Below are 27867 nucleotides of genomic sequence, written 5' to 3' on the forward strand. Positions count from 1 at the left end.
CCGCTCCTCGTTACGAGCACCACTTAAACCCCTCAAATTTAAGTCCCTTAGTGTGATTCAGTTCAGAAGTGCCCATCAAACCCCACTCCAACCACGCGCTCACGATAACATCTAGAAGGCGTGGCAGATTGCTTCGGCAATGTCTTCCTTTCTGCAGCTAGCATCTGCGCGATCTGTGCATTAATCGCATCTTGCCCCTGCAGCAAGAAACAGGAGATCTCAAAGCCTCCTATAATCGGAATCTGAACGTAAACTTGCCTAGCTGTGTGATGCGGAACTCAGCCTCCCAAACTTTGAACTTGCCAGCTGTAACATCTGCGGCGTGCGATATTCGAACGAGTCGCTCATCCGCTCCTTGGGCGGGGCTTTGTGCGCGGGGCGATTGCAGCCGCTCCAGTCTGGTCCGCGGAGCCGAGTGACGCCGAAGCCATCCAAGGAAAGAACCTGTACCTGCCGTGCGGGGCCGTGGGCTACCCCAAACCCAACGTGGTCTGGAAGATACAACTTGGTAAGGCGCCCTGACTGATTTTTTCGCTCTGAATGCGCTCACCGAGTACTTTCAGGGCTGTTTCAGTGAATATGTCGCGATGAGTGATACAGCACGTGCGTGACGACGCACGGACACAGATGTGTCTGCTTTGAAAAAGTGCAGAAAGCCTCCGTACACTGCGATATTCAGGCTGCTATCGTGCCCGTGGCATTTGTGCGCTTATCACAACTGGTAAATCTAAAAAGCATACTAGGCTTCCATACAGTGCTCTCAGAACAGTTGAGAAACTGCAGACAGCCAATTGCACACAACACTTTCCCCCGCAGACTCCACTGTTAGAGGCGTTTGTGAAGGCAAGCCGTGTGTAGTGTATGTGCGCCTGTGACTCGCGTGCATGCCCTTGTGCACTGTGCATTCTCCTCATCATCGAGTCGGCAGCTCATTGTGCTATACACCATCACCGCCTCCAATGTTCATTCTCTTCCTGTCTATGTCGTCTCCCATCTGCCCCAGTGTGCAACTCAAGGTCATAAATGCTCCGCTCATGTCGGCCTCTTCGCCGTTGCTCGCATTAGCCCTTTGCACTCTCCGTACATCTCTTGCTTGCAAGCCGCGGTCGAGAAACACTGCACATACGTGCGTGTCTATTCAAACTATGCAGTGATTCGCCGTTGTGCCTGCACACTCCTTTAAACTTATGCTTTTTAATAATTGCGCCTGATTTGCTGTGTTCGTGTCCAGGGAACCGGGAGTTCGTCCCGTTGCACCCCGTGGGCCGTCAGCGCATCCTCGACAACGGAACCCTGGTGGTGGCGGCTGTGGAGACGCAGGACGCCGGCGTCTACCGCTGCGAGGTCAGCAACGGCATCGAACCGTCGTTGGGCAAGACGGTGACCGTCTCCGTTCACGGTACGCTTCCCAAGAACGAGTGCCTTGACCTTCCGGTCGCCATATGCCAACGGCGTTGCCGCATCTTAGCACGGCTGCTTCCTAATCTCCCTTATGGTAGCTATAATGTGCTAAGGGCTGAGAACACGGCGCACCCATTCACTACGTCATTCCCGAGGGCCCACATAACGATAGTTGGGCCTCTTCGCGTAGATGGAATTGCGGAAAATTGCCGGGACAGTTGGTACCCTGATTCTAACGAAACAGCGCGCAAAAAACGGAACTGAGACCACAGGAAAAAACGGACACAAAAGCTGTACCTGTAATGATAAGCGGCACTCTTCAGCCTTTACAAGACAATCCTGCACCGTACGCGATGAAGGCTCAATGGCTGTGGGGTTCGGCTGCTGAACCTTAACTCATGGGGTAGAATTCCGGCCGCGACGAACGCCCGTGTGCTGCGCGATGTGAGTGTCGAGAACCGCAGGTGGTCTAAATTATTCCGGAATCTTTCCCTATTGCGTCCTTCATGTGACAAGCCCCATGTGTAGCTTCACACCATTAAGAAACGATCCCGCTTGAAGGCTTCCGCGGCAGTGGTGTCCAAGATTACGCTAAGCGTAGTAAAGCCGCTGCCTGTGCACAGTGTCCGTTCCACTGCCTACAGACTGCATCGAAAACACCGAAGGGTGCATCGTATACGAGGCAGAGTGTAGTGAAAGCTTCACTGGTTAGGAGAATTGTCGTTCGTAATTTACACGCGGAAGCATAACGAGAGAAGAGTCAGTTGGTGAATGAAAAATTTTGCTTTTGTAACTGAGATTGCTAGTAGTGTCATTTTGTGCAGAAAAAAATCCCGTTTTGCTCAGCACGAGCGCTGTTTAAAGCTAGGACACAGAAAACGTTCGTCACAACTATTTAACTTACCTTGCGACGGCTCGAGTCTAGTTTTTTTTCAAACTAGATCTCTGTAGTGAATAAAGTTCATAACCTGTCTTCTATGAACATGATCGGAGGGTAAGAAGGAAGTGTCGCTTGTATTCTGGCGCCAATGAACCGTGAACCTTCACCCATGCAGCGCCATTCAGTGTCGCAGCAGGACCGGCATGCTATATCCGTGACCTCTGACAGAAAGCGCCAGTGTACCCTTCTGCTATACCCTTGTATTCAGGCCTGTATTCCCTTAGCAACAGCTGTGCATAGCTTCGATCCGAACCATGCAAGGCAATACGTAACACAAGCCTCCTCAGAGCGGCAACGGAGACGCAGTCAGTCCGTAGAGATGTCACGACAATGCGCTTGACGTATTGCGGAAAGTACTTCAACGCCAGCCAGAGAAAAGACAAGGGCAGGATTCAGACGTATCTTGATGGCTCTTCTAATGTTGAGGATTTAATATAGTCGTTTTGTTCGAGAAAATCAATGAGAAAGCACAGTCCCCGCATGCCATTTAGTACTGACCTTTGCCGTCGGCCTGTGCTTGTGCGCTTGTAGTGCCGCCCACCATCGCCAAGGGCTCCAACGAGGTGTCCGTGAAGCGCGGAGACATCGCCAAGATCGCCTGCGACGTCACCGGCGAGCTCCCCCTGGTGGTCACCTGGGAGAAAGACGACAGCCCGCTTATTCCTTCCACCGAGAGGTGAGCGCTCTTGACGCTGGCGAGCATCTCGCACAAGCGCCACTGTCCTGGGACGTCCAGGCTCCTCCACGCCAGGTACTGAGGAGAGTAGCGTACTAGTAGATAGATATCTCTGGACTCAGACTGCCTGGCTACAAGGCTTTATTCTGAAGGCAAAGGCAGGCCAAATAGAACCGGGCGCGAAATTTGTGAAGGTTTGGCCCGGTTTGTTGCATATATTCTATTGTAGTTCTGTTCACTCTGCCCTTTATCATTGGCTGAATCGAAACCACGGCCCCCCTTATCGCCAGGATCTGCCAGTCGGCTGGATGAATGAGAAATGGAATCGAATAAAAAGAATTATGTCTAAAAACGGCCCAAGTTTACCAGGCATCGTACTCGGGCCACTCATAAGAGTACTACAGCCGAGGCACTGGCCAACAAAAAAAAAACCGTTCACATCTACGGTCATTCGGACCCCGATCAAATGACAGGTCTCGCAACCTACAAGGGAACAGTTTGATCTGGACAGAACTTGGGAGAAATCTGTGAAAATTTCACCATTCCACGCGCCCCTTGCGGTAATAGAATGTGCTTCACAGGGCAGAAACTTGGGCGAGTCGGTAACGGCGATCCACGGTATGTGAGTGCAGTGCAAAACGGGACAAAGGACAAAGAAAGACGTCCAGTTTTCCGCTACACTCACATACCATGGATAGAATGTGCCAGACGAAAAGAAATCCGCCTAAATAAAAGCTTGGCCACTTAATCGTTGCAAGCTGCGACGCTCATCAAACATGAGGTCTTATCTTAGCGCATTGCGGGACGTGGCGATACCCCAACGCAAAGGTAGACTGACCAGATTGCAATCTTCACATTCAGTTTTCTCAAAAATGCCAGTCTGGACCGATAGTGCGGAAATGCAGTGGCGATGACGACCTGGAGGTAGATGCGACGCGGCAGACGTCACTGGTGTCAGGTGTTTACCGCGGATATGATAAAAACCGGCGTGGGAAGAGGCTAAAGTCTCGAGTTTCCTGTCAACAGTGCACTCTGCGGCGTGTGGACGTGCTCGGCTCGCTAAGCCCCTTACGGACACGGTGTCCCCGTCTCCGGCCATGTCCCGTTTGCAGATACGAGACGCACGAGGAAGTGACCCCGACGGGCATCCAGTCCGTGCTGGTCATCCACAACACGGTCAAGAAGGACGCCTCGCAGTACGTCTGCATCGCCAAGAACGACTACGGCAAGACGAGGGACGTCTTCAGGCTCGCCGTCCTCGGTACGCGCCCCTGCACCTCTGGACAGGTCCACTGTTCGACCCTCAGTACAGAGCTGTCGCGCACACGCAACGTAAATACTGAATGCGTGTATTCAAGAGTCAGCGGCTTACATCTTGCAAGGCTGTTTGGAAGCTTAGCTAATGCGCGAAAGCACACGCGAAATGTTCAGTTTGGTCGCCCGTCCTATCGCCCATAATGTTTCTTTGCAAACAATCTCATAAAATTCTGAGCATATTTATACATCTTGGCGTTTACAGAGGCTCGCTTGCTGTGCGCCTCGAGCAGTACTTTCGAGTTAAGTCCGTTGCTAAAGGATACACGCGATTACTCGGTTGCTTTTCGATCAGTGCGCATCGCATGCTTCCATTCATTGTCGTTGCAAAACACCTCCGTGCCTGCTATACGTGAACTGCAACTATAACGGGGAGTAGATTGCTTTGTAGCGGAGAACAAAGGAAGACAAAAAGTTGAAACGTTCCCATTAGAGATCTTTGATACTGCCAGTTGCAAAACTTCCCATAGGGTGCATGCATCAAGAAATGTTGGTGCGAGTGTGCCAAAAATCGGGTGTTTACGCATTGCCGCGACGCCCGTATTCAAGAACGTAAACTGCGTTCAAGTTGAAGTTTCGATATTGTCCATAAACGCGCAGCTGGCTGACAGCAAAATCAGTGAAACAGATGTATTGCCAACGATCGATATATATAAAGACCGAAATATAAATTAAGGGAAAAGAGCATAGAAGCAAAACAAACTGCTCTCCGAAGATAAAGGCGACATATGACGGCAGCTTTCATTGCCCGCTTCCAGATGGCATCGCCATCCGAAAGCACCCAGAAAGTTGCCTTTGGGACTAGTCACTCTTTGAAGCGTAGTTTTCCATCTGGTATGATCACGGTTTGATCAAACAGCTCTCGTTGAAATACTGTAACGTGATCCATGTGCCATGTGACCGATGGTAATGAGTCACGCGACCTCTCTATATGAACACGTCATTACAAACGCACTATACAACCACGAGATCACGCCGGAGGTGTCCGGTGGGGTCTGGCTAAAATTCACGCATGTGGCTTATCATCGCGCAGAGCCACCGGAGAGCCCCACCAACGTAGTGGTCACTGAACGTGGCAGCCGCCACGTCCTGATGAAGTGGTCCCAGTCGAGCAAGTCGGTGACCCGCTACCTCGTGCGTTACTGGAAGAAATCAGGTGAGTCCGACGGGTGCCGTCCTCTTCTTCCAGCCTGCCCGAAAGTGTACTACGTTTAGAGGAATGTGCCGGAGATTGCGTGAAAACGGCGGAGAATCGTCGGCACCGCCGGCGCTCTTATCGGAGAGCGGGCCGTCTTCCGACCGAAGAGGCACTTGTCAGTGGAGACGAGATGCACCGCCTTTCATCTGGTCCGGCAGGGCGCTGCCTTTGTGGTGGTACGCGCCACCGCATATACTATACGCCAACTTTCTGCAAACGCCGTGATTCAGTCGGTCAGAAAGACCAACCGCTAAGCACACCCCCCACTGGCCGGCCTGAACTCAGGAACGGCGGTCTTGGCGGCTGCGTTCCGACTGCGCGACCTCTGTGTTCGTCGCAGTATGTACTCAAAATATTTGCTTTCTCGAGAGTTATCGACGCCGTTCCATTGGGCCAAGGCTGCAAGGCCTTTCTCGAGTAGGCAGCACATATACTATAGTGGCGCTATCGCCATCGTCGGCGATACTGGCGTCTAGCTAGTAGGGGACCAGTCCCTGTCTCCATACAACAGGTTCCGAGTGCGATTCCAGTTTCTTGACATTTAGCGAGCTGTGTATGTGTGCCGTCCCCCTGTGGTTGTCTGTGTTTGCGCTGTAACTTTTTACTAAATAATTACGCATCAACTCGCCCAAAAAGAAGTTTTAATGACATCTAAAACAGTATAACGTCGGGTTATGAACTGCAGAAACTTAGAATATTGTGAGATCATTAATATGCCTTTTACATTACATTGCGAATTCTGATACTATAGAGTGGTCCTCCTCCTAGTGGTCGTGCTTATCATGTACTATAGTTGTACCCTCGATGTCAGTGGAAACAAAAGCTTCTGCAGTTTAAAGCGATCTTACGGCTAGCACTGGGCGGGCTTCCTAAAGGGGACCGATGCGGCCCCTGCGAGCTTTCCACAGCGACAGCTGTTATAATGGCCCGTTCCCCGAGATCTCGGCGTCGTCGTCATCGTAACGGCGACCGCACGAAGGCATGCGAGGAGGTGAATGAGCGCGAGGAGAAGGCTGGAGGAGAGAGAGGCGCGCTACAGCGGCATCCACTGGACGGACCGGACCACGGACGGAAAGGCCCCGTGATTAGAGACGCGTGCTGATCATCCAGCGCCAGCTCGCATGCAAATGGCGGACGAAGAGTGGAGACGAACGGAGCGGATGGACTGGAAAAATATCGAAACCGCTGTTCCCCTTCGCGTCTCTCGGAGAGCGAGACGAGTACCGTACCCCGGATCTGCACCTACGCAAAAGAGATAGGCGTTGGCACCACGCCTATTTGTTGACACGAGAGCGCCCCCACATTAGTAAACAGACAATACGAAAACACCATTGTTGCCATACTCGATACTTGTAGAAGCGTAGCAGACCGTCGCCACAATCCGGGAGGAATAAAGCGCTCTCCTTTTTTGGCCTGCGAAGCCTGCGCCGTCCGCGGACGAAGTGGGGGCCAGTGACGTCGAGCCACGTGGTGCGTTTCCCGCTTCCGGAGTTGGCGATTTTATCCGTCGTGTGGATCAAGCGATATTCACACGGGCGATGGAAACCCTCCCCCAGAAAGCTCGACTGCGCGTACTTCACGCGTTCCAGACATCGCGTGGCGACGCAGCTTCAGATTTTGGTCCGGCGACGGTATACGGGGTTATTTGCTCAGCAGTCCCCTCCCCCGGTGTTTTTTTGTTTGTTCGGCTGTTCCAGAGGCGCGGCCTGGGCGGAGTTTCTGTCGCGTTTGGCAATTTCGCGGCCCGTGTTCTGAGGAGCGTCCCCTGATTTAGCCGGTGGGTTGTGCGGTAACAGTGCTGCCCCCTCGGCACGTGAGAAGGGTTGCCGCCAGGAAGCATCATCAAGCGCGTCCCTCCGCGCCAAGGTACCTCGTGTGGAGCCGAAGGGAGACATCATTGTTATCATACACCCCACCGGCTAAAACAGGGGACGCCCCGCAGGACGCGGGCTGCGAACTTGCCAGACGGGAAAAAAACTGCGCACAGGCCGCAACTGCAGGGAAGAGGACCGTCCGAGCTAACAACCCTCAAACCGCCGCGGAACCAAAACCAGAAGCTGCGTCACCCCGCAGCCCCTGGAAGGCATGACGTGTGCGCCTCGGCTTTCCTTCGGAAGACATTCCGTCGTCCGTGTGCATACCGCTTTACGGCTGGTCAGGAAGGATGAGAGAAGGAAAGCTACGCGGATGAAATAAATGACATATTAGAGATAGCACAGCGCGATCCCCGATTCGCTACCGTGATCCGCCACTACGTACGCGCTGATTGGCGCCGACGCGACAGGCGCGGACGCAGCTGACGGGAACGCGACGCCATCTGGCGCCCCCATAGCGTTCTGCGCAAGCACAGTGGCGCCCCGCGGAAGCGGATCGCGCTATGCTATAACTCTCTCTTACTAGCTTTGGCGGTCTGGAAAACATTCGACGCTTGCAACAAAGGCTACCGCATGCTGCGCTGTTCTTCCTTGGTTGGGGTTCCTTCTATACAAGGGACGTCCTCTCTCTGTGGGACGACGGACGCAGGCAAAGGGAGCGTGCTGCAGGAGCGCGAAGTGGACGGCCTGCGGCCCAGCCTCAGCGTGGGGAAGCTCCACCCGGGCACCGAGTACACGGCCGTGGTACTCGCAGAGAACTCGGTCGGCTTCGGAGAGCCATCGGACCCCGTCCACTTCACGACGGCGTCCGAAGGTATGCGCCACTGCCTCCTCTTGCCCGCTTCCCTGGCATCGCGACTATGGGGAACCTGGGCTGCAGTTTGCGGTGCCGATTGCAGCGCCATAACACACTGCCTAGCGAGAAGAGCAAGCAGTTTTGGGTAGTACTATTAGTACTTTTCCGCGCCACCTTCAGGCGCTTATTGGCGTGAGCCTCCGCGCTCTGTCGAAGGCGCACGCGCCGTGCGTCAGCTATCTGGGCTACGCCGAGAGAAGCTAGGCAATGAATGCTGTCAGCCTAACACGGGTATCTAATCGCGCAGAATGTGTTCTCGCGTTTGCAGCGGCCCAAGCAGCTGACAAAAGCAGTTTTGAGTCACCGAATGGAACAATTGCAGTGCCGCCTTCGCAGCGCAGGTTCCCCACACGCGCCCCACTTCCGGCGGTACCTCTACACTCTAGGACCGCAACAGAGCTGCCCAGTCGCTCTTAAATCTTCAAAAAAAAAATAGCGTGAAAAGGCAGGAAGAACGAAATAGCTCGTGAGGGCGTTCGCATCGGCATTGTCTTCAGTACGGCAGCAAGCAGAAAGCACGCGCCCTTTTGCAAAATGTATGCCTAGACTAAGACGAAATGAAATATCATTCTGCCCTCTGTGATGACAGCCTATGGTACATGGCTCAGCGCCTTGGTTGCCAAGTAATTTTATCTACTTCACTCAGGAGCTCTCAGTCTAGTGCTGTAACCAACAAAGTTGAGATAACAAGTAAAGTGCAGCACCCAGGAATTGGCAGCCAAGCGCTAGCTATGGGCTTTGCCTTTATGAAGTCTGTAGACTTCATAAAGTAATTTTTGCAAGGGGTGCTTCCTTTTGTCAGGAACCAGACGGCTGAAACCAAGGAGAAGGCAGTCGAGTGCTTTATCTACCTTTCTTGTATGGCCACTTCTCGCGCCGAGAGGGAAATCAGATTATGCAAACGTAGCGGAGTGGCGCTATCTATTCCAGAGGTCTTGGCCTCCGCTAAAGCTTCGGGCCTTCCTTTTCTTTCCTTCTCTCCATCCATCCTGAAGAGCCTGGCGCGCCTCCCATGAACGTCAAGTGCGAGGCCATTGACACCAAGACTATCAAGGTCACCTGGGAGGTAAGGGCTGATTCCACTATCATATACACCGTAATTCTCCGCTGAACTGACACAAATGAGAACATTGCAGGGGCCATAAGATGTTCCATGCAGCACTGCGATTTCACTAGCTTCCACACTTTCTATTTATGTAGTTTTTTAAATGCGGAATTTAAGGAAAAAATTACAGATCTTATTATTCTGCTGGGCCGTATGCCAATTTGTGTGGACAGATTTTGTGTTCTTACTGAATGCATGTTCGAAAGATTTTATTATAGTCGGATACAATTCAAGAAAAAAGCGGCCTTTCCCGTCAAAGGACCCTCTTCCAGCCAATGGCGACGGCCGAGTCTCAATGAACCTGCTAGCATGACAGTGCAGGGAAAGGACTATCCCCGACCTTGGAGGGAGGGGGCTATACCCTTTCATATTCCACTCCCTGCATTGTCACGCTAGCAGTTTCATGAGAATAGGCCGTCGCCATATGCTGCCAGGTAGGGGCTCCTTTCACGGGGAAAAGCCGCCACGTTCTTAAGTTGTATCGTACTATAGTGGCCGAATTTGGGGTCGGGGCAGAAGGAGAGCGGTCATTTACTAGAGCCGTTGCTGCCTTTTCTAGAGAGAGAGAGAGAGACTCTTTAATGAAGAAACAGAGAATTTAGCGTACGAAGAAACGTATCGGCTTTGGAGTTTGCCGACACATCAGTACCAATTTCTTCACTCAATCGACCCACATCTTAGATCAAGACTCTCACCCAGAATTCCTCGACAACTCGAAACACTTTATCACCAACTTCGTCTGAATGCTGCATATACAAATGGCCTGCGATACCGTTTTGGACAAATGAACAGTCCGCATTGTGACAACTGTGCTTCGATACAAACTGTGGAAAATATCCTGCTTGAGTGCCCTGCGTATGCTAACGAGCGTGCGTACTATGAACATTGCATGCAGAAGCTCTGCCCAGTGCCCCTAACAATAGACAAAGTTTTAGGCCCCTTAGCCTGCTTCAGGCAACAGAGACTTGCAATGAACTTTCTTTTTACATATTTAAAAGACATTGGACATCTCGATAAGCTCTAAGTTCACTTGCAGGTTACCTTCATGCATTCATCTTGCAGTGAACTTCGTCAGCTGCCTTTTCTCGTCATTGTCAGTGCTTGTATGTGCTGTTATATATGTGCTCCTAGATCTCAAACGCTCACTTGCCGCGTAGTCAGTGTTAATTTCTCAGGCGAGCGCGGGTGGGATGCGGTCCGCTCGGCTCTTCAGCATTTCTTGAGCGTGTTCCATTAAGTGCGGCCTCTACGCCCACGTCTTCGACCGTTCCGTTCGCCGTGGCTTCTCAGTGAACAAGATGCACCGGCGAAGCCGGTGCTTTGAGGGCTTGTGCCATCGCCACGTGCGTCGCATATGCTGGGAACGCTAGGGCGCCTGCATGAACGCGCTTCTGTTGAGGGTGACGACAACTGTTGATACGCCTTGCACGAGACGCCATTTAGTTCCGCAAGGATTGCGGCTACCTAGGGGATGGTCTGCAGAACCCGACTTGGAAAGTTTTTACGCTTCCGTATTCAAACTCACGGCGTCAAGATCGAAAAGGACTCCGTGATCATCGCCTATCGGTGGACTGCGCCGCAGCCTGGCCTCAGGGATCCGTAATTAAATAAACTCTCACGGCGTCATCCTAGTTTGCTTGCGAAAACGGCCGATGGTGAGGATACACGTATCTCGTTTGCTGCTCTTTTCTAAAAGCTTACAGAGGCTATTTTTCCCCTGAGAGTATTCCCATTTGTGAATAGAACGCGGTAATCAATAGACAAACATGAACTTCAATTTTTCCTGAGCGTCCCTTCAATACAGGGGTGGATTTATGGGCAACGGTACGGGGTGAGGACAATGCGGTTTTCGCATCGGAAATTACTCACCGAGGGAGGGTGCCCCCTCCCCGTTTCCGGCTTTTCTTTTTTAAGCGTGCCCGTACCTTAATACCGCAGTTTTACGGTACAAATAAAGCGGGTGTAAGTACAGGACATGCATATAAGCCGCGGAGATCGCGAAGAACAAACCTCCCTCATCATACCGCGCAAGTCGCGACGCATCCACTGGCGAACGTTCTTGTTCCAAGAAGGACCCTCCTGTATCGTTCCTGTAAAAGTCAGCTCTTTTTGTAGGCGCCGCCGGCGGACAAGCTGAACGGCGAGCTGCGCGGCTACTCAGTCAGCTACAAGCTGGAAGGGACGCCCTTCAGCCACGAGACGGTCAACCGCAACGCCAAGCAGAAGGTGTTCGCCGGACTGCAGGCCGCCTCCGTCTACACCTTCTCGGTGAAGGCCTTCAACGACGTTGACTCCGGACCGGCCTCCGAGGAGGTGTCCTGCACCACCCTCAACGGAGGTATGGCCAGCAACCCCGAAGAGCTGCACGCGCCCTTTTACCGCCCTCACTGATAACTTAAGCGCTTCGTGTTGCCACCATTACCAAGACACTGTCCACTGGATGATAGCGCACTCTCATTAGTCTCTAGTCAGCCCTGTCCTGCGCCAATCGATGCCGCACCCCCCCCCCCCCCCCGGAGGATTTGTTAATCGCGACTCATCTATTTTTTCCAGCAGGCAACACGCAGCCACATGGGAAATGTTGCTGATGAGAAAAATCGTTATTTGTTCGGCTTGCTACATGTCCTGTCCAAATCCATTTCCTCTAATGTTCAGTTTGGGTGTAGTCAACGACCGATTATTCAGACTCGGCGGGACACCTGAAAATGGTTCGAATCGAAAAATGTGTGAACTTCGAAAAAATAACCTTCTCAGAAAAACCGAGTTCAAAAATTTCGAAATTCGCCGCTACCCACGTTCCGCTTGCAAGCGATCACATTAGACTTTGTGTCTGAGCCCCAGTCATGCTTTCGTGATCTCCGCACCACCTCGCGTCGCGATACGAGACAGTGCAACGCGGCCGCAGGTCATGAACGAACTCAGCGCGCGCCGCGTGAAGAAATAACAGGGAGTTTTCATAAGCAACGACGCTTGCGAAGACCGAGGGAGCGCCTCTGAATTCGCCCACCCCCCCAACACACACACACACACTTCCCGGGTAGCGCTGTCTAAGCCGCGGCGGACACTGTAGCTGCCCCGTTTTCAACGCGATCACGCGCGCTTTCTAGGTCATCTCGATGGCAACCAAGAGCGTGCCATTATCTCAAGTAGCAGCCATGAAGAACAAATAGCCAAGCCTATCCAAGCCAGCCCGTCGGATTAAGTTCGTTTAAATCCAAGATCGCGCCTTCAACAGCGGCGGAGAACCGGTTAGTTGCGAGTCTTGCGACAGCGGTGCCCGCTCGCGTCTGTATTTAAGCCGAAAAAAAAAATTGCCTGTGGTTTAGCTTTGGTTAAACCTGGAGTGACGCGATACCTACAGCTGGCTGAGTGGAACTTGGTCACGTGACGAACCACGTGATCAGCCACGGCGCCGCGCCGCCGGTAGCTGCTCCGCACCACGCGACCAACCACGTGACAGGGTGGCGGCGCCGCGACGCTGACGGCTCGAAATACTATCGTAATGTAGCTAGCACTACAAAACAAATTTTCGCTTGAACAATGATCTCCATAACTGCCGTCTATTTCAGTGAGATAATAATAATAATAATTGTTTTTTTTGGGGAAGGAACTGGCGCAGTATCTGTCTCACATATCGTTGGACACCTGAACCGCGCCATAAGGGAAGGAATAAAGGAGGGACTGAAAGAAGAAAGGAATAGATGCCGTAGTGGAGGGCTCCGGAATAATTTCGACCACCTGGGGATCTTTAACGTGCACTGACATCGCACAGCACACGGGCGCCTTAGCGTTTTTCCTAAGGCGCCCGTGTGCTGTGCGATGTCATTGAAAACCTCGATTGCACTGAATTTCTCGATTGCACTGAATTTGAAATATCGGTCATGAAAATCTACGTGTTCCTATGCGGTGTGTGGCGGTTTCTCAGCGAGGTCCGAAATATCACGAAAGTCTGAATTACTGGAGTCCAAATAAGGTCGGCTACTACTATCAACTTGTTTGTTTATGAACCGTTCCAGCTCTCTCTGGCTCATATGCTGTTCCATACCTCCCTGTGCTGCCCTTGTTCCAATTTCATTCTATTTGTTAACCTCTCTGTTTCAACACTACAGGCTTGTACTAGATACTTCAATACACAATTATGTGTTATCTTTTTCAGAAAAACTGGCACACTACTATTCACAACTCGACAGTGCCAGTTAAAAGCATGCCATATGTTTCTTATTCTCCTCCAAATATGTTTTGATATTCCACAGCTTCCATCACCCCATTGTGTATACAGACATGCTCCCTTACTTCTTCCAAACCATTGGTAACAATTCAATTCGGTTCCATTCGTGTTTATTCTCTTCATTCCAACTCGCTGACGTGGCCAACTATTGAACGACAAGCTTGATAATTTGTTTTTTTTTTCAGAGTTTTCCCAACAAAGATAACTGACTATTAGTGCATGTTTTGAAGCATGAAATCAAACAAATTCTGTCTTTTTGGCTGGTTACATATATGGCAGCTTACACGAGAAGCAGCTCACCAAGTTGCTTTTTCATCATTTCCTGTGTTGCAGTCAGCTTATAATATTTGTTTTTCCTTTCTAGACCCGCCACCGGTGCCAAGCCTGCGAGTTACCGGAATAACGTCCTCATCCGTCAGCCTCAACTGGAATGCACCGCAGAGCCCAATGACACCAGTCATCCGTAAGCATGAACACGTCCGCCCTTCACGCAAGCTGTCGTCAGCCGCATGGCTGCCCCAGTTGGAGTTCAGAACACATACCTTTTAGCTAAGCTTGCACCTCTACACAAACTTGCGGCCCTGCTGATCCGATTAGCAGACATCTTTAGAATAGTGCATGCACTCTTACGTACGCTATACGCAAGTGGGAGTTTACAGTGTATGTCACATCAGCACTTTTAGGTCAGCGTATGCAAATGGACACGCAATGATAACGTCTGCCATAGTGCCGCCATCTGAGCTTTCAAAAGGGAACAACTTTTGTGAACAAACCGACACTCCTTAATAGGCCTAGGAGCGGCAGCATCAAATGAACAAAAAAAGAACAAACAGCAGATATATCGCCTATTAACTACATAGGCAAGATGAGATATGACGAAGCGAAAGCTTGATGCCCCATTTGTGACCAGTGAACGTATTGGAAAATGCACTACCAACGAATTCCCTCTGAAGCGAAAGGACCTGCTTCAAACCACGCCATCATGTTCGAAGTGCTACTTTTTCGCACACGCGAGAGACATGCACACTTTACTAGGAAAATAGCATACTCAGCACAAGTGTACTTCAAGGCCCAATTGGAAGTAGCACTTGGCGCATGTGCATTACGAAGTGTGCTTTTTCTTGGCGCAAGCTATCTACTTGTGTATAGCTGCGTACAGTATACTAAATCTGCCTGGTGACCGATTAAACGAAAGGTGTCAGCTCAACTTTCTGTTCCACGAGCAGTTCCACATGTCCTAAGTGAACAGCAGTTCAGCTTCCCAAAAGTAATTGAACTGAGTGACAGTCAACTGTGTTTATGCAGCATATTCTACTGAGCTCAGCTAGCCATGTCGATCACGACACTAACACTTCTTTTTGGGCGAGTTGGTGCATACTTGATTTGAAGAAAACAGCGCCAGAGCATGCAAACCACGAAAAGACAAGGACGAGACACAAAGCGCTTTGTGTCTCGTCCTTGTCTTTTCGTGGTTTGCATGCTCTGGCGCTATTTTCTTCAAATCAAGATTACGACACATTTGTATCATTACTGAACAAAAATATGATTTGGGAACATTTGATTACGGCAAGTGTTGCTCAGTCAGCTGATATGGCAGGAGTATTGACAGTGCTTTCTTTTGACACCTAACTGGAATTATTGATAGCCGTGAGCTCAAGGAAAGTTGGCACCATTGCAATTGCGGTTCAAGTCAAGCAGTCTCATGGGCTTAACATTGATGCCTGCGGCATCTTTCACATAGACTGTATCTGGCTACACATTCCGGTTGACAGGTTTACAGGTTCCCCTTAATTCTTCATACCAGGCGCACATTGACCGCAGCAGTGGTAGAGGACGATGAGATTTTCTAGTCTGTTGCTCAAAGTACCTGGCATGGTGACCCAGTGGCTAGATGCATTGATGCTGAGAACTACGTCACAGGTTCATTTCCGTGTTTACAGGATGCTGGGAGTGCAAACTTAATGCACAACGTGCGAAAGTCGCTTCTGCACATAGGTTTAGTGACCAAGTTGACACAATCGCTGTCGCCTTCAATCTCGTAAGTAGTAATCAAAATCAGTCAACAAACTGTTTAGCCACAGGGGTTGGAGTTTATTTCTATATTATAAATTTAAAGGCAGTCATGCTTGTTGATTATCCCATTTGTCAGAATTCTCACAGCACGCGTGCGTTCAAAGATATTTTCCTCCAAATTTACAGTTGAATTCGTGCAAATGTGCTTGCAAGGCTACGACCATCTGCGGTAGAACTTCTCCCAAAGTGACGCAGTTCATGCATATGGCATTTTGTTTCCATCTAAGCAAATCAATAGCTGAAGACACTACTTTACTCTCACTTTTGGCTGGCAAAGTTGAAGAAACGCCGTAACGGACACCACCGGAGGAGTTCAGTGCTGATCCTGTTTCGCTTGCACAATTATGCTGAGCAGGAAACCTGGTGGCGAATATATCGGAACACAAGTGTGCTAGAAGAATTCAACAAAGTGGAATGGTCAAGATAAATGACTACAGCCTAAATTTCTAATATAAATATGCACACTAACAGCTGTGACAAAAATCAGTCACTTATTTTTTATTCACTAGGACATTCGCAAAGACAGTCCGTATGGTTACAAAACCTGTGAGCAGGAAGAACTTTCGTGTGTTGCACTGAAATTATCGCTTATTCTTATAAAATCCTCAAAGCACAATTTTGAGCACCCTGTATACTGGGACATGCATCCGTGCTGCAAGAGACACAAGATAACATCCACACAGTTCTTTCTGCATAAAGTTCGCTCTGTAATTGTTCGATCCTTTGGCAGTTTTTCTTTTCTGAACCACAATTAGCTACTGCATGAACAACTTCTTGAGGAAAGAGATTTGAAACATTTGTGCTTGTACCAAACCTTAATGAATAAACTTTCTGAGCAGCTATGAATTGGCATTACACTATACTTCAGAAACAAGAAACAGGTGAATCGTGGGTGGTCAGCTATTTTGCGCCGTGGGTTTGAGACAGGGCCCAGTTCTCTTTTGCGGTCCAGCCCATGCTCGTTACAGGGCTTGTGCCCCAGCTTCTTGGGACGCCCAGTAGGTTGTCATGCTGTGCCAGCTTTCTCACCCGTCTTGTGGTCTTGTTTCCTCCAGAGTCAAGCTTACTCCAAGAAATGTGATGCCACCAACGTCTGGGCCTCTACACATTCGTGTCCTTTGCATCATTACTTGTATTCACATTCTCTGCTTTTCCCTGCACGGTAGTTCAGTCGCTGGCAGTTTTCTTCTACTGTTTCATGATTTCCTGGCACTGCCATAGTAGCTATAGGTGGCGTCTGCGAACCAGGTGCTGAACTCGAAGAGCTGCTGGCAACTTCTAAAGGCCTGCACTTAGCCAGAATGATGTCTGTCATACCCATCACTAAGGCTAATGGATATATATGTGCTAAAGCAACAGGGTCGGCTTTGAGACACGGCATAGTCGAGGGTTCAGGTTAACTCAGAGAGCCTGCAATTCTTGAATGCCAAAACGTAATCTCAGTCTGCAACCATTGCTCCATTGTGGCTTCACTGAAATGCTGCCGTCACGGCCTGCAGCTTAGCCCATGAAGTCTCGTTCAGCCATATTTTGGCTGAGCTACAAACGTAGACTTCCAATCGCAAATATTCCAGTCATTCCAGTCCCAAAGCACTTGTAGATATATACATTTTCTGCTCTTTTCAGAGGAAGGCTATTCCAATGTCAATTGTGGTCTGTGTGTTCCAGTTGTAGATTGGTAGTAGTTGCCCAACCACTGTAAATCCCTGCAGCTGTCTAGACTGCACTGCCTAAATTGGCAGATACGGTCGGAAATCTGTATGACGTATTTCAAAAAAACGACAGACATCATTGCCTGCCATTGTGCAGCACACGAAGCGCAGGAGAACAAAAGGAATGCTGGGTACTTTCTCTGTCACCATTCCTCTAAGCAGGCGGCAAGTGGCGAGTTTCTGCTGGCACAGAAGCTTCAGTGCCATAGCTGTGCCCCTTCTCCGTGCAGAGTACTTGGTGCAGTACGGCACGGACGAGGAGGACAAGGCAGACCTGCACATCCCAGGGAACAAGGACACCGTGACACTGAGGGAGCTGCGCAGCGGTACCCGCTACAACTTCCGCCTGGCCGCGTACAACATGTACGGTCGCGGAGACTTCTCACACAACCTGCCCGCCGTCACACACTTGTCCGGTAAGCACGGCCCCCGGCTCACTTTGCTCCGGCTTTGTCATACAAATGTCATACAAGTTGTATGACACCGTATGATATTTGCATGAGAAAGGAATGATTTTGTAAAAGCAGGAATGATATCATCTATGTCATATATTTCGAACTTTTCCCCCGTAGACGGGCGCTCGCTGCAGGTGACCACCGAAAGCGAGGTGCCCTTCTACTACCGCACATACTTCGTGGTTCCCGTGGCCGCCTCCTTCACCGTCATCATCACGGCCGTGGTCATCGCCTGGGCGTGCCTCAAGCGCGCCACTATCATCCAGAAGAGTGAGCAGCCCCCTCTCTATCTCCTCCTCCGTCGTTGCTTGTTGTGTGTCACATGGGCAGTGCTAACGCTTCAAATTAGTAGAACAAACACAGGCATGGAAGAAGTCTGCAGTACGCCCTTTCGGCTTCTTCGTGTTCTTCGTGGTAGTGTTGTTGCGCAGTCTTACCGGTGTGAATACCTGCCAACTATCCCAGCTCGTGCTCTCCTAATATAGACATTTAATGCAGCGGATACGTGTTACGATATGCCTGCGCCGGATTACCGGATGTCTGATGCACGCACGCAATGACAGGTACGCGCCCTACCTGGTCAAGCGTTTGCTGCTGCTTCAGCATGTGCTGCTGCAATCCGGTACAGAACTTTCAATTGTATGAATGCATATGTCAAAGCACCTGCTCGTTGGACCATTGCGAACAGGTGCAAAGAGCTCGTGGTGGTTACAACAGCCCCGCAATCCATATGACGGTGCCCAAGAAATGCTTAATTAATAAACAATAACCCTACTGCACGGCGTGACTGTCTTTCCGTAGCTGACTGCACAGAGAGCGCTCGCATACCAAGATTTGTTGCCGCACATCTCGAGCGACGCACATCCAGTGCCCTAGGTGTCGTGTCGCTCTATAGAAGCGTCATCCCGCTGAGCGAGGTGATATAGTAATTAAAGGGGAACGAAAGTGCAACGAAAAGCTGCATCAACTGGTTTGCTGGCTTACCAGGCCGCCCTACTGAGGTTTCCTAGCTGGCACGGCTGGTCATTTATCTCCCACCGTGGCCCCGACAATTCTGCACATGTGACGTACGACCGACTTTTAGGCTTTGGACATTTATTTTTAATTTGTGTTTTCTGCGAAATGGGCACGGCATCACTACTCAGGTGCATGCATTTATGATGGATATCGCGACCCATGCGAATGTAGCAGATAATGTATCGAAGTGTCTCCCTTTCGAGCCTCTCTCGCACTGCCGAGATGAAGATTCTTTTAAAAGCTGATAGTCATCATTGGCACCAAATAAGTGACTTTAGGAGTGGTAGATCACGGCACGCAAGTTTTTCTCTTGGTTCATAGAATGAGTGTACTTTGATTTATTGTCACTGATTTGCTGCATGCATTTTTTTTTATGTTCGTGTCAGTATTGGTCTGTTCAGTTGTTCAGTACATTTCTGCAGCATCAAATGGAATAGGATGTTTTTTTTTTTTTGCCTGCTTAAGGACAAGCTGGTTTAGCTCTCATTCGCGATGTTTCATACCAAAAGACCTTGAATGTGCAGAAATATGTTCTTGGCAATATATAGAGCTTAGTTTCTTGCAATGTTCTCTGACAGCATATTCTATGTGTCACATATTAAGACACAATCAAGAAATAGATGAAAAGCGTTTGGTAATAGACGATTACTGTCGTTACCCTCGCTATCCCGATCTAATCACTCACACTTGTATTGAACAACAACACTGCAAAGCTTCTTTAAAATGTTGACGCGATAAGATCGAATTAAGGTGTAAAATGAACTAGAACAGAAAGGTGATTTCGTTTCTTAACGGAGCGTACTTAGAAAAGCAAAGGCATCAGCAAACGGAGATTTTTTTTTGTACGTCAACTGACTCCCGTGTTCGTTGTGTGCATTTCCAGATGCATACCTGAAAGTTTACGGTTCTTCCGAATACTATGGCGACTATAAGCTACCGCCAGGTAAGAAAGAATGTTCGCGCTACTAACTGCTGCCTGTCGCCACTACGCACACATGCTGCTGAAGAGACTCACTTTCGCCAACCACTACCCTGTTTCCAGCTTCCCTACTAACCGCCTAGCCCGAAAGCCTGAACTTCCACAACGGTTCGCGCTGACGAACGCTTCAACGCACAGCTTTACTATTTTCGCTAACCACTACCCTGTTTCCAGCTTCCCTACTAACCGCCTAGCCCAAAAGCCTGAACTTGCGCAACGGTTCACGCCGACGAACGCTTCGACGCACAGCTTTACTATACTAACCCACATCCTTCTTTCCTTTCTGCTTTGAGTAGTGAGAGCTGCCTTGCATTGCTCTCAGCTGTGCAGATCTTGCTTTGACACGGATGGTGTTAGTATGAGATGCGCACAAAGTTGGCTAGCACCTGGTGGACAGAAAACCTGTTTGACCTCATGTTTGACCACATTTAAATTAAATGATGATAGCGCTAAGCTCATAGGCGATGCACGAACCATGTTTTCTGATCTGATACTGAAAAGTAAATTTAAAAATATAATTTGAGAGGTAAAATTAAAAATAATTTCCAGTGTGTACAAGTGCAGCTACTATGACGAATAAATGCGCGCTTGATGCTGTGGGGCCAGTCTCCAGCCTACAGCCATTTTATAGTTGGGTGGAGGAAGCGAAGTGCTTGCTTTGGCGAGTGCGTGCCATTTTCAAAAACCAGAAGCACTGTTGAAATTCTTAAAAGTTCGCAATACACGGATGACCGCATGGTGGTTGCCTGCAATTGCTAAATAATTTGTAATCGGATTTCTTCGCTCATGCTCTTTGGGTTTCACCAACCAAACGATGGCTATGACGTCTAGTTGGTGTTTTGATCACGTGAGGCGCGAAAAAAAACTGCGATGCAATCGCAGATACTTGGTTTTAATTCACTACAACCATTAAGTCAGCCTGCTTCAAGAGTCAGAATGGCAACAAATGAAGTATTTATATTTCCGTTTTTTTTTCATGTCTCGTGGCCTAAACACAAACATGTCACAGCCATCATTGGGCTGATGGAAACCGAAACCAAAACACTATCGAAAAGAAACTCAATTACAAACTATTTAGCAGCCGTACGTGAATAGTGCATGTATACTAATGTCGAATGCGTCATTTGAAATAAGAAAACACGTAAAAAAAAATTGGTGTCTAACCTCTTTGAAAACAAAGATTGCAGTGGATGTGAACATAATAGGCACGAATTAAATGAGGATGCCAAAATTACGCCAGCCGAACAGAAACTGTACAGGAATGAGTTTGCACGATGTTCACACTATGCATGCCAAATTTTTTTATTTGTTCATATTTTTCTCACCTTTGGCCCTCAATCACCGTGCACTAATCTAAAGTCCATCACCGCGAAACTAACCTTGCAATCGTCACTACATCTAAAAGGTTGTGTTGTGATACCATCAGAAGAGCACAAAAGAAAATAGGGAGGATTTCTTTGTCCTGGCCAAGTGTCTCACAACACTGATGTCCTTTGTGGTGCCCTATCTAGAACAACCTTTCAAATCCTACACACTCTAAACAGTAATGACCCATATGGGAGTAAAAAAGGAGTAAGCTGTCCTCTTCTAGCAGACCCCTTTTTGGGGCATGGCATGCTGCCCAAATTTCGGAGCAGATTTCGATCTCTAAATATATGGAACGCTTAGTCTTGGTAATGGAGGTATATTCCCACTGCAAGTATAGTAGCTTGACGTGATTGGCAATAGGAGGAGGCTTTTAAACGCAGCACTGGAAGTCCTGAGGTTCGCAAATAAAAGAGATCGAAACCTCGGCTAAATGTTTTATGTTTACGTTTTATGGGGGTTTACCGTCCAGAGGACTCAGGCTATGAGGGACGCCGTAGTGGAGGGCTCCGGAAATTTCGACCACGTGGGGTTCTTTAACGTGCACTGACATAGCACAGTACATGAGCCTCTAGAATTTCGCCTCCATCGAAATTCGACCGCCACGGCCGGGATCGAACCCGTGCATTTTGAATCAGCGAAACCTTGGCTAAAATTTTTGTAAATGCTAGAACTTTGCATCTTTTGAAGAGAGATTTTGTTTCTGCGGCCAACCATAAGTATTCCGTTTTTGTGTGCCTCCTTCCGGCTATATTTATTCGTTTCGTTTTTCGAATTTAGCACATGGAGGAGTCGCTGGCGACCTTAGCTGCACAGGTAATCAGCCCAATATTGAAAATATATTAGCAAAGGCTGGTCCTGCAAATGACCAGTGTGAAACCATCTTTTTCCAATACGTATTGGGCCAATCACCTGTGCTGCTTGGGGAGGGCCCAGCTAACTGCCGGTGGCACCGTTGATCTCTTCCTTGTCTACGTTTTTGCACTTAAATGTCTTGATGTCTTCTGGCCACCTATGGTCCAAGAATTCAAACTAATTCACAGATGCAAACTTTGTCAAACTAGCGAAGCTATGCATCTATACCAACGTGGATGCCACCTGTCTCGTACATTGCGGTCCAACAAGACAAGTACCTGCGTCGGAATAAAGGAGCAATTGTGTTTCAGTTCTACTGTATCTCGCCTGCTGTCATATGCTGAATGACCGTCACGACCACAGCTAAATGCAGTATCGGCGGGTGATCAGAGTGGAATCCGAGGAAGAATAATCGTTGTGTTACAGCTGCCCCAGTTTGCATGCATTCAAGACACTCTCTTCGTTCTCCATCAAACTTTAAAAATCAAGGGAGGCAAAATACAGCTTTTTTAGTCTAAAATTCAATTACCCGGCAAAGCTGGAAATCAGAGCAGGGAGAACATAATCACTCTAATAGACTTTATACCATGTTGATCCTTTCTGTTTTTCCTTATTTTACCTCAAGTGACGTGGCGCCCCTTGCATAGACTAATGCAGCCAGTATGAGCACATTAGATTAGCACAGTGTTGTTGCGAACTAGAACCGGAAGGAAAAAATCGTATTTAACCGGCGTATCACTGTGATGCTCAATTCCTGAAGATGGAAACTGCCTGCACATAGGAACCACCAATGTTTCAGCTCCATACCTGGCTGTAACCCCTTCTGTGTCAGAGTGGACTATAATGTAGAACATAGAAGGGGAGCCTCTCAGCGCTTTATAGTGCGACGGCCAGTGATGGCGCCCTTTGCCCTGTGCGCAGGCACGCCGCTGGTGAGCCAGTACGCCCGCGGCTCGTACGCGCCCACCATGGAGCACGGCCGCAACAGCCAGAACACGGAGGAGGCCTACGACATCCCATGGGACGGACCGCCCACGCGCACAGGCATGGTGAGCACGCATGCACATTGAGGTGCGTCGGCAATGCTGACGGGTGTCAGTATGTGTTGGCATCGACAGCAACTTGTCTACTACTATATCCTAGAAAAGTATATACACCTGAAATCTCAAATTAGTATACAAAGACTTTTATACTGAAAGTCATAAAAAAACGCTGTGCAATGCGGGCATCATTTACATGATAAAGTGTAATTAAAAGACAATTACCCTACTGAAGATCTCCATATTACATATGGTGTCATTGGATATGGGTGATATAGGATATTATACATAGGAATCTAATGCAGAATATGGATCATACCAGGAATGCAGTTGATATGGGGTGCACATATGTTTAAAATGTAGGAGCCATGAAGATATGATTCCAATTCACTTGGTAACACATGGATATACTGATAAAATAACTAAAATACAATAAAAATAAAGAGAAAAACAGCTCCAGTTTGCTTTTGAACCAGCGATTTGCAGATTGTCAGCTCAGCATGCTAAACACTAAGCCACATCTACCACAAGCAAATAGCGCATTATTTTCTCATGTCTATTGCAGCTGCTCATATTCGCACTTTGTATATTTTTGCCGAATGAATGCAGTGCAGTCGTAGCTAGCTGACTGCCTTGCAAATGCGCTGAATATTCTTGCGGGCTATCAGGAGGTGTCACTGATGCCCTGCACCTTTATTAAGCATAGGTTGTGGTAGAACCATCTGAGAATGTCATTCCTCTATGCCAGCTTTCATGCTGTCCTCTCAGACAACATTATTGCTACACACAGAGCTATCTGGTCCATCAATTCCTGATAGAATGTCATTTAGCTTGACATTTGGCCAGCACTGGAGCAACGCCGAGAATACACTTCCGCCTAAGCATTTAGAAGCATGCAAATACGCAAAGAACCGTGGAATTAATAACTGGTCACTACATGTGTCATAGTGGCAGGGTACTTTAATGTTTACGTGTAGATATCTAAGTGATGTAGAATTCCACCATAAGAGAATTGACCCAGTAGGTGATTCAAGCTATATCAACCTAATTTTTGCTTATATCGGCATATGGGCCCACATCATATGGTGCACATAATATTGGTCCATATATGGGACACGTATGGCTTCTTAAGTATCTCATATACAAATCCTTGTGTCCGATATGAATTCTTATGTGTCCTGTATGAATTTTTGTGTGTCCTGTATGAATTCATAGGTGTCCCATATAAAATGATGTTTTTTTCCATCGACTAAATAAAGTGAACTGAAAACGTTCAAATTGCTGGTTTTGGTGCACTGATAAAATTGCAGGACTGAAGGCCGTTAACATCGAAGACGGGCTCAGTAATTAAAATGTCTAAATTCGAAACTAGTTCGCGATATCGAACGTGGGTCACATGCTTTTGAAAGCTCATTATGCCAGCTTTCTCACATAACAATGAGCAAATGAAATCGCTCAAATTTTCCACTCCAAAACTTATGCACGAAGCAAACGGTATTCACATCGCTTCAGGGGCACTGCTGTTGTTTACTACTAGCTCTTGGCATTTTATTTTGAACACATGCATAGTACGGTCAAACGCGACATGAAGGTCATAGTGGTCGTTCCAATGGAATGGGACAAATCATTTTTTTCCTAGTGTGACTGTCACTTTCTTTGCAAAGAAATTATAGTGCACGATAGAGGAAGGACTCGAATAGCTAAGCTCATTCATTTCATTTAGCCCTCTTGCAAATGTAAACTGTGTCATAGCAGCTTAATTCGAGTTGCTTAAGCCTCAATTAATCACCTTCAAATCGCGCTAGCCGTGCGTACTGCATCTAAACTTAACTGCCACGAGGTAGCCTCACCTCAATACGAGGTTCACTTCAGCGCTAATCATCGTTTCTTCTTTCCTTGCGCAGATCAACGACGGCATCGGCAGTTACGCTAGGCTCAAGACACAGGGAAAGCGCAACATCGTGTAACGTCTCCACCTCTGACGTCGGCCACGGGTGCCCTGCCTCTGCACGGCTCAGCTTCGGGTTTCAACGACAGCATCATCACTCCTACGTCGACTGCGAGGTGGTACAGCCTTTGTCGGTTGGAAAATTCATTCGGTCTGCTACTCGACTGTGCTTGAGCAGTCTCCGAGCCATCCCGGAACTATAAATCTCTGAATGGGTGAATAGGATAGCTCTGCTAACCCTCCAGACGTTAGGAATGCTGGTTTGGTGAGAGAAGCTATGGAGACCCAGGAAGCCAACCGGATGGCGATCGGAATTTCAACGCTCACTGTACAAGCATCCCTCGCGAGACATCGGCAACTCTTTTCTCTTTTCGGTCACACTCATGGTAGTCTCATACACAAGCGCCTATTATTGGCCTTATCATCTTTCCAAGCTTTACATCGTGGCCTGTGCTTTGCGGGAATCAGAATTTTGCCACTGCAGGCACTGTTACACTTTGCTGGTCAACTACGTATCCCAGTATTATGTGAAGCTGTACAAGCCACACTTCATGTGAAATCCAGATCTATTCTTGCAGTATTCCTTTTAGATTGCTGATGTTTTGTTCGGGTCTCAAGCCATTATGTACTGCAGAAGGGAGTACTAACAGGCATAGAAAAGCAAATGCGGCCGCTTCAAAAGTAGCTTTTTCGATTGAATTTATGGCTGTGCCATCGCGAGCTCAGTAATTGTAGTGAATGAGCAGGATAGTGTTTGAAAATGCTGAAGTTTAAAGTGTGTTTCAGAGTCGCCGCTATTGCTGTCGGAGAAACAGCCTGCAAAATGGTCTAAGTAAATGCTGTGAGGTGCTGAGTGACTATGATGTCACCAGTGAACCAGAAATTGTGAAAGCTAGTATGCAATTCCGTTGTCTGTCATACATCCAGCAATAACATTTGCATCTACTCTTGATCCCTGGCTAGGTGTTCCATCGGTTGATTAGTTTAATGTTCAGAAACAGAACCATCCTCAACTCTTAACAGTCTACTTTACGAAAGTCGGCTATCTCAGCAATCATGCAAGGATGATAAACGCACACTACGTGTACACTTATCAGCTGTGTGTTTCCTGCGGACAATGGCGTAGCTGGTCTACGTTATTGAGCACTGCTTTGTTTTTAACCTCTACTGGCGCATCTGTAGTTGTCTTAAACTGAACTGTGGATAGCAGGAGGGTGACATCACCTGTGGAGCACGAAATCACGAGTTACGCAAACAAGCGCCTTTCCCCGATCGAGAGTGCAGCGAAACTGATCGAGTCACGTTTCATTGTCATCACCTGTAAAACCTTCGACAAACATGGTCTTCGAGCATAACGTCGAGTCGCCATTGGTAAACCCTTTGGTGACCCGCACTAGTACATGCTGTATGCTGTCAATTTTAAGAAAATCGCACGTATGGCGATCTTTGGGGTTCTGCCTGACCACTGTTCCCTGCGTGGCTGATTTGTATTTGTGATATGCGGTGAACTTGTTTTGCTTTTTGTGGGCGAAATACACGGTACTAGTGGCGACCACTATGACAACCACTACAGACATGGCACAGACGTGGCTATAGTGGCCGCCACCACACAGGAGCACGTGGTTGTTGTGTAGTCAAAGAAAGATGTGAACGGCACACAGCAGCACAACATGTACGAGCACGTGTATTGCAGCAGTGTTGTATCATGTTCGCAATTTGCTCTATCCTAGACTTATCTACTTATTACTACATATGTACAACAGTATTTATAATACACGCACATGTCTAAGGACTTTAACGAGCCACTTCTAGCTTCAGCTCAATTATCAGCGTTATGTGTCGTGGTGTGTAGCTGTGTTTCTAGAGTTCACTGTAGTGAGCTTTTACGCGAACGGAGGAACACATTTTTTGACTGTATAGACTTTCATGCATTATCTGTGACAAATGTGATTTCTTAGGTTAGTGTTCAAGTCAATAATTTTGACAGCCCATGTGTTGTCGCAAATGGCTGCTCTTCTTTCTGGTAGTGAATAATGTATGTATATTGTTGTCGCCTCGCACAAGATAGACAACTTGAATGGTAATGGAGCTTATCTGTAATGAAACAAGTGCACATGCTGGCTTGAACCGCCAAAGTGCTTTTAGTGTGCAAGCTTTTTGTATTTCTATATTGTTCATATTACGTGAATTATTTTAGAAAAAAAGAACTCGATGAATCTGGCGAAGACCAACCCAGCAAAGTTAATAATAAATGATCACAAACCTTGCAAGCCTGATGGAAACTGACTTACCTGATGCTTGTGATGCAGGATGAGCAAGGCTGAATGCTTTGAGACTGTGAGGATGAGTTGCACTGTTAAACTAGAGGAGTTTTTGAGGGCATTTTGTGGATCATTGAATCTCACGTGAGCTCCAGCATTGTGTACTGAACATGTGTGTGTTACCTGGAATGTGTGTAGCAGAGATATATTGTTTTGCATTGCTGTTTAGTGTGTACATATTATTAATATTGTTGGCATTTTGTTCTTGTTTGATCGTGCTCATCTTCAGAGAAAAATAAAGTGTTCCCCTCCCGAAAACCGTGCACATCTTTATTAGTGCATGTTTATGGGCGTGATATTGCAAGGTGTACGCCTTCCATACTCACTGTGACACCGGTGCCCCTGCCCAGGTTTTCAGAGCTAGGATCGGAATTCCATTCTCTGGGCCAAAAATTAGGACCTGATTCCACAGTAAAAGAATCGCCGATTTTTGCGAAGTTCTGCGCAGAAGACGGCCGTGCGCCAACTGCGCCATGCCTCTACGCTACAGGTCTGTCTCAGTGAAAAGCC

At 48.2% G+C, this 27867-nt stretch overlaps 1 protein-coding gene across 50 annotated transcripts in view; it reads left to right on the plus strand.

The window, feature by feature from the left end:
- The window catches only part of LOC144106767 (cell adhesion molecule Dscam1-like), a 163831-nt gene extending 136216 nt beyond the window's left edge, over positions 1-27615 (plus strand). For 25 of the 50 annotated variants that reach the window (XM_077639628.1, XM_077639618.1, XM_077639631.1 and 22 more), the window contains 14 exons: positions 389-508; positions 1232-1399; positions 2873-3017; positions 4130-4278; positions 5365-5487; positions 8053-8217; positions 9255-9325; positions 11480-11702; positions 13957-14055; positions 17608-17793; positions 17950-18102; positions 19733-19792; positions 22970-23097; positions 24993-27615. In XM_077639628.1, coding sequence (XP_077495754.1) covers positions 389-508; positions 1232-1399; positions 2873-3017; positions 4130-4278; positions 5365-5487; positions 8053-8217; positions 9255-9325; positions 11480-11702; positions 13957-14055; positions 17608-17793; positions 17950-18102; positions 19733-19792; positions 22970-23097; positions 24993-25055 — 1853 coding nt within the window. In that variant the 3' untranslated portion in view covers positions 25056-27615. The remainder of the gene's footprint in view (positions 1-388; positions 509-1231; positions 1400-2872; positions 3018-4129; positions 4279-5364; positions 5488-8052; positions 8218-9254; positions 9326-11479; positions 11703-13956; positions 14056-17607; positions 17794-17949; positions 18103-19732; positions 19793-22969; positions 23098-24992) is intronic. The other 25 variants (XM_077639647.1, XM_077639640.1, XM_077639650.1 and 22 more) reach the window with 1 other exon arrangement.
- The last annotated feature ends 252 nt before the right edge of the window (positions 27616-27867 follow it).

The sequence above is a fragment of the Amblyomma americanum genome, chromosome 10 (genome assembly GCF_052857255.1).
Source record: "Amblyomma americanum isolate KBUSLIRL-KWMA chromosome 10, ASM5285725v1, whole genome shotgun sequence".
Classification (NCBI taxonomy): Eukaryota; Metazoa; Arthropoda; class Arachnida; order Ixodida; family Ixodidae; genus Amblyomma; species Amblyomma americanum.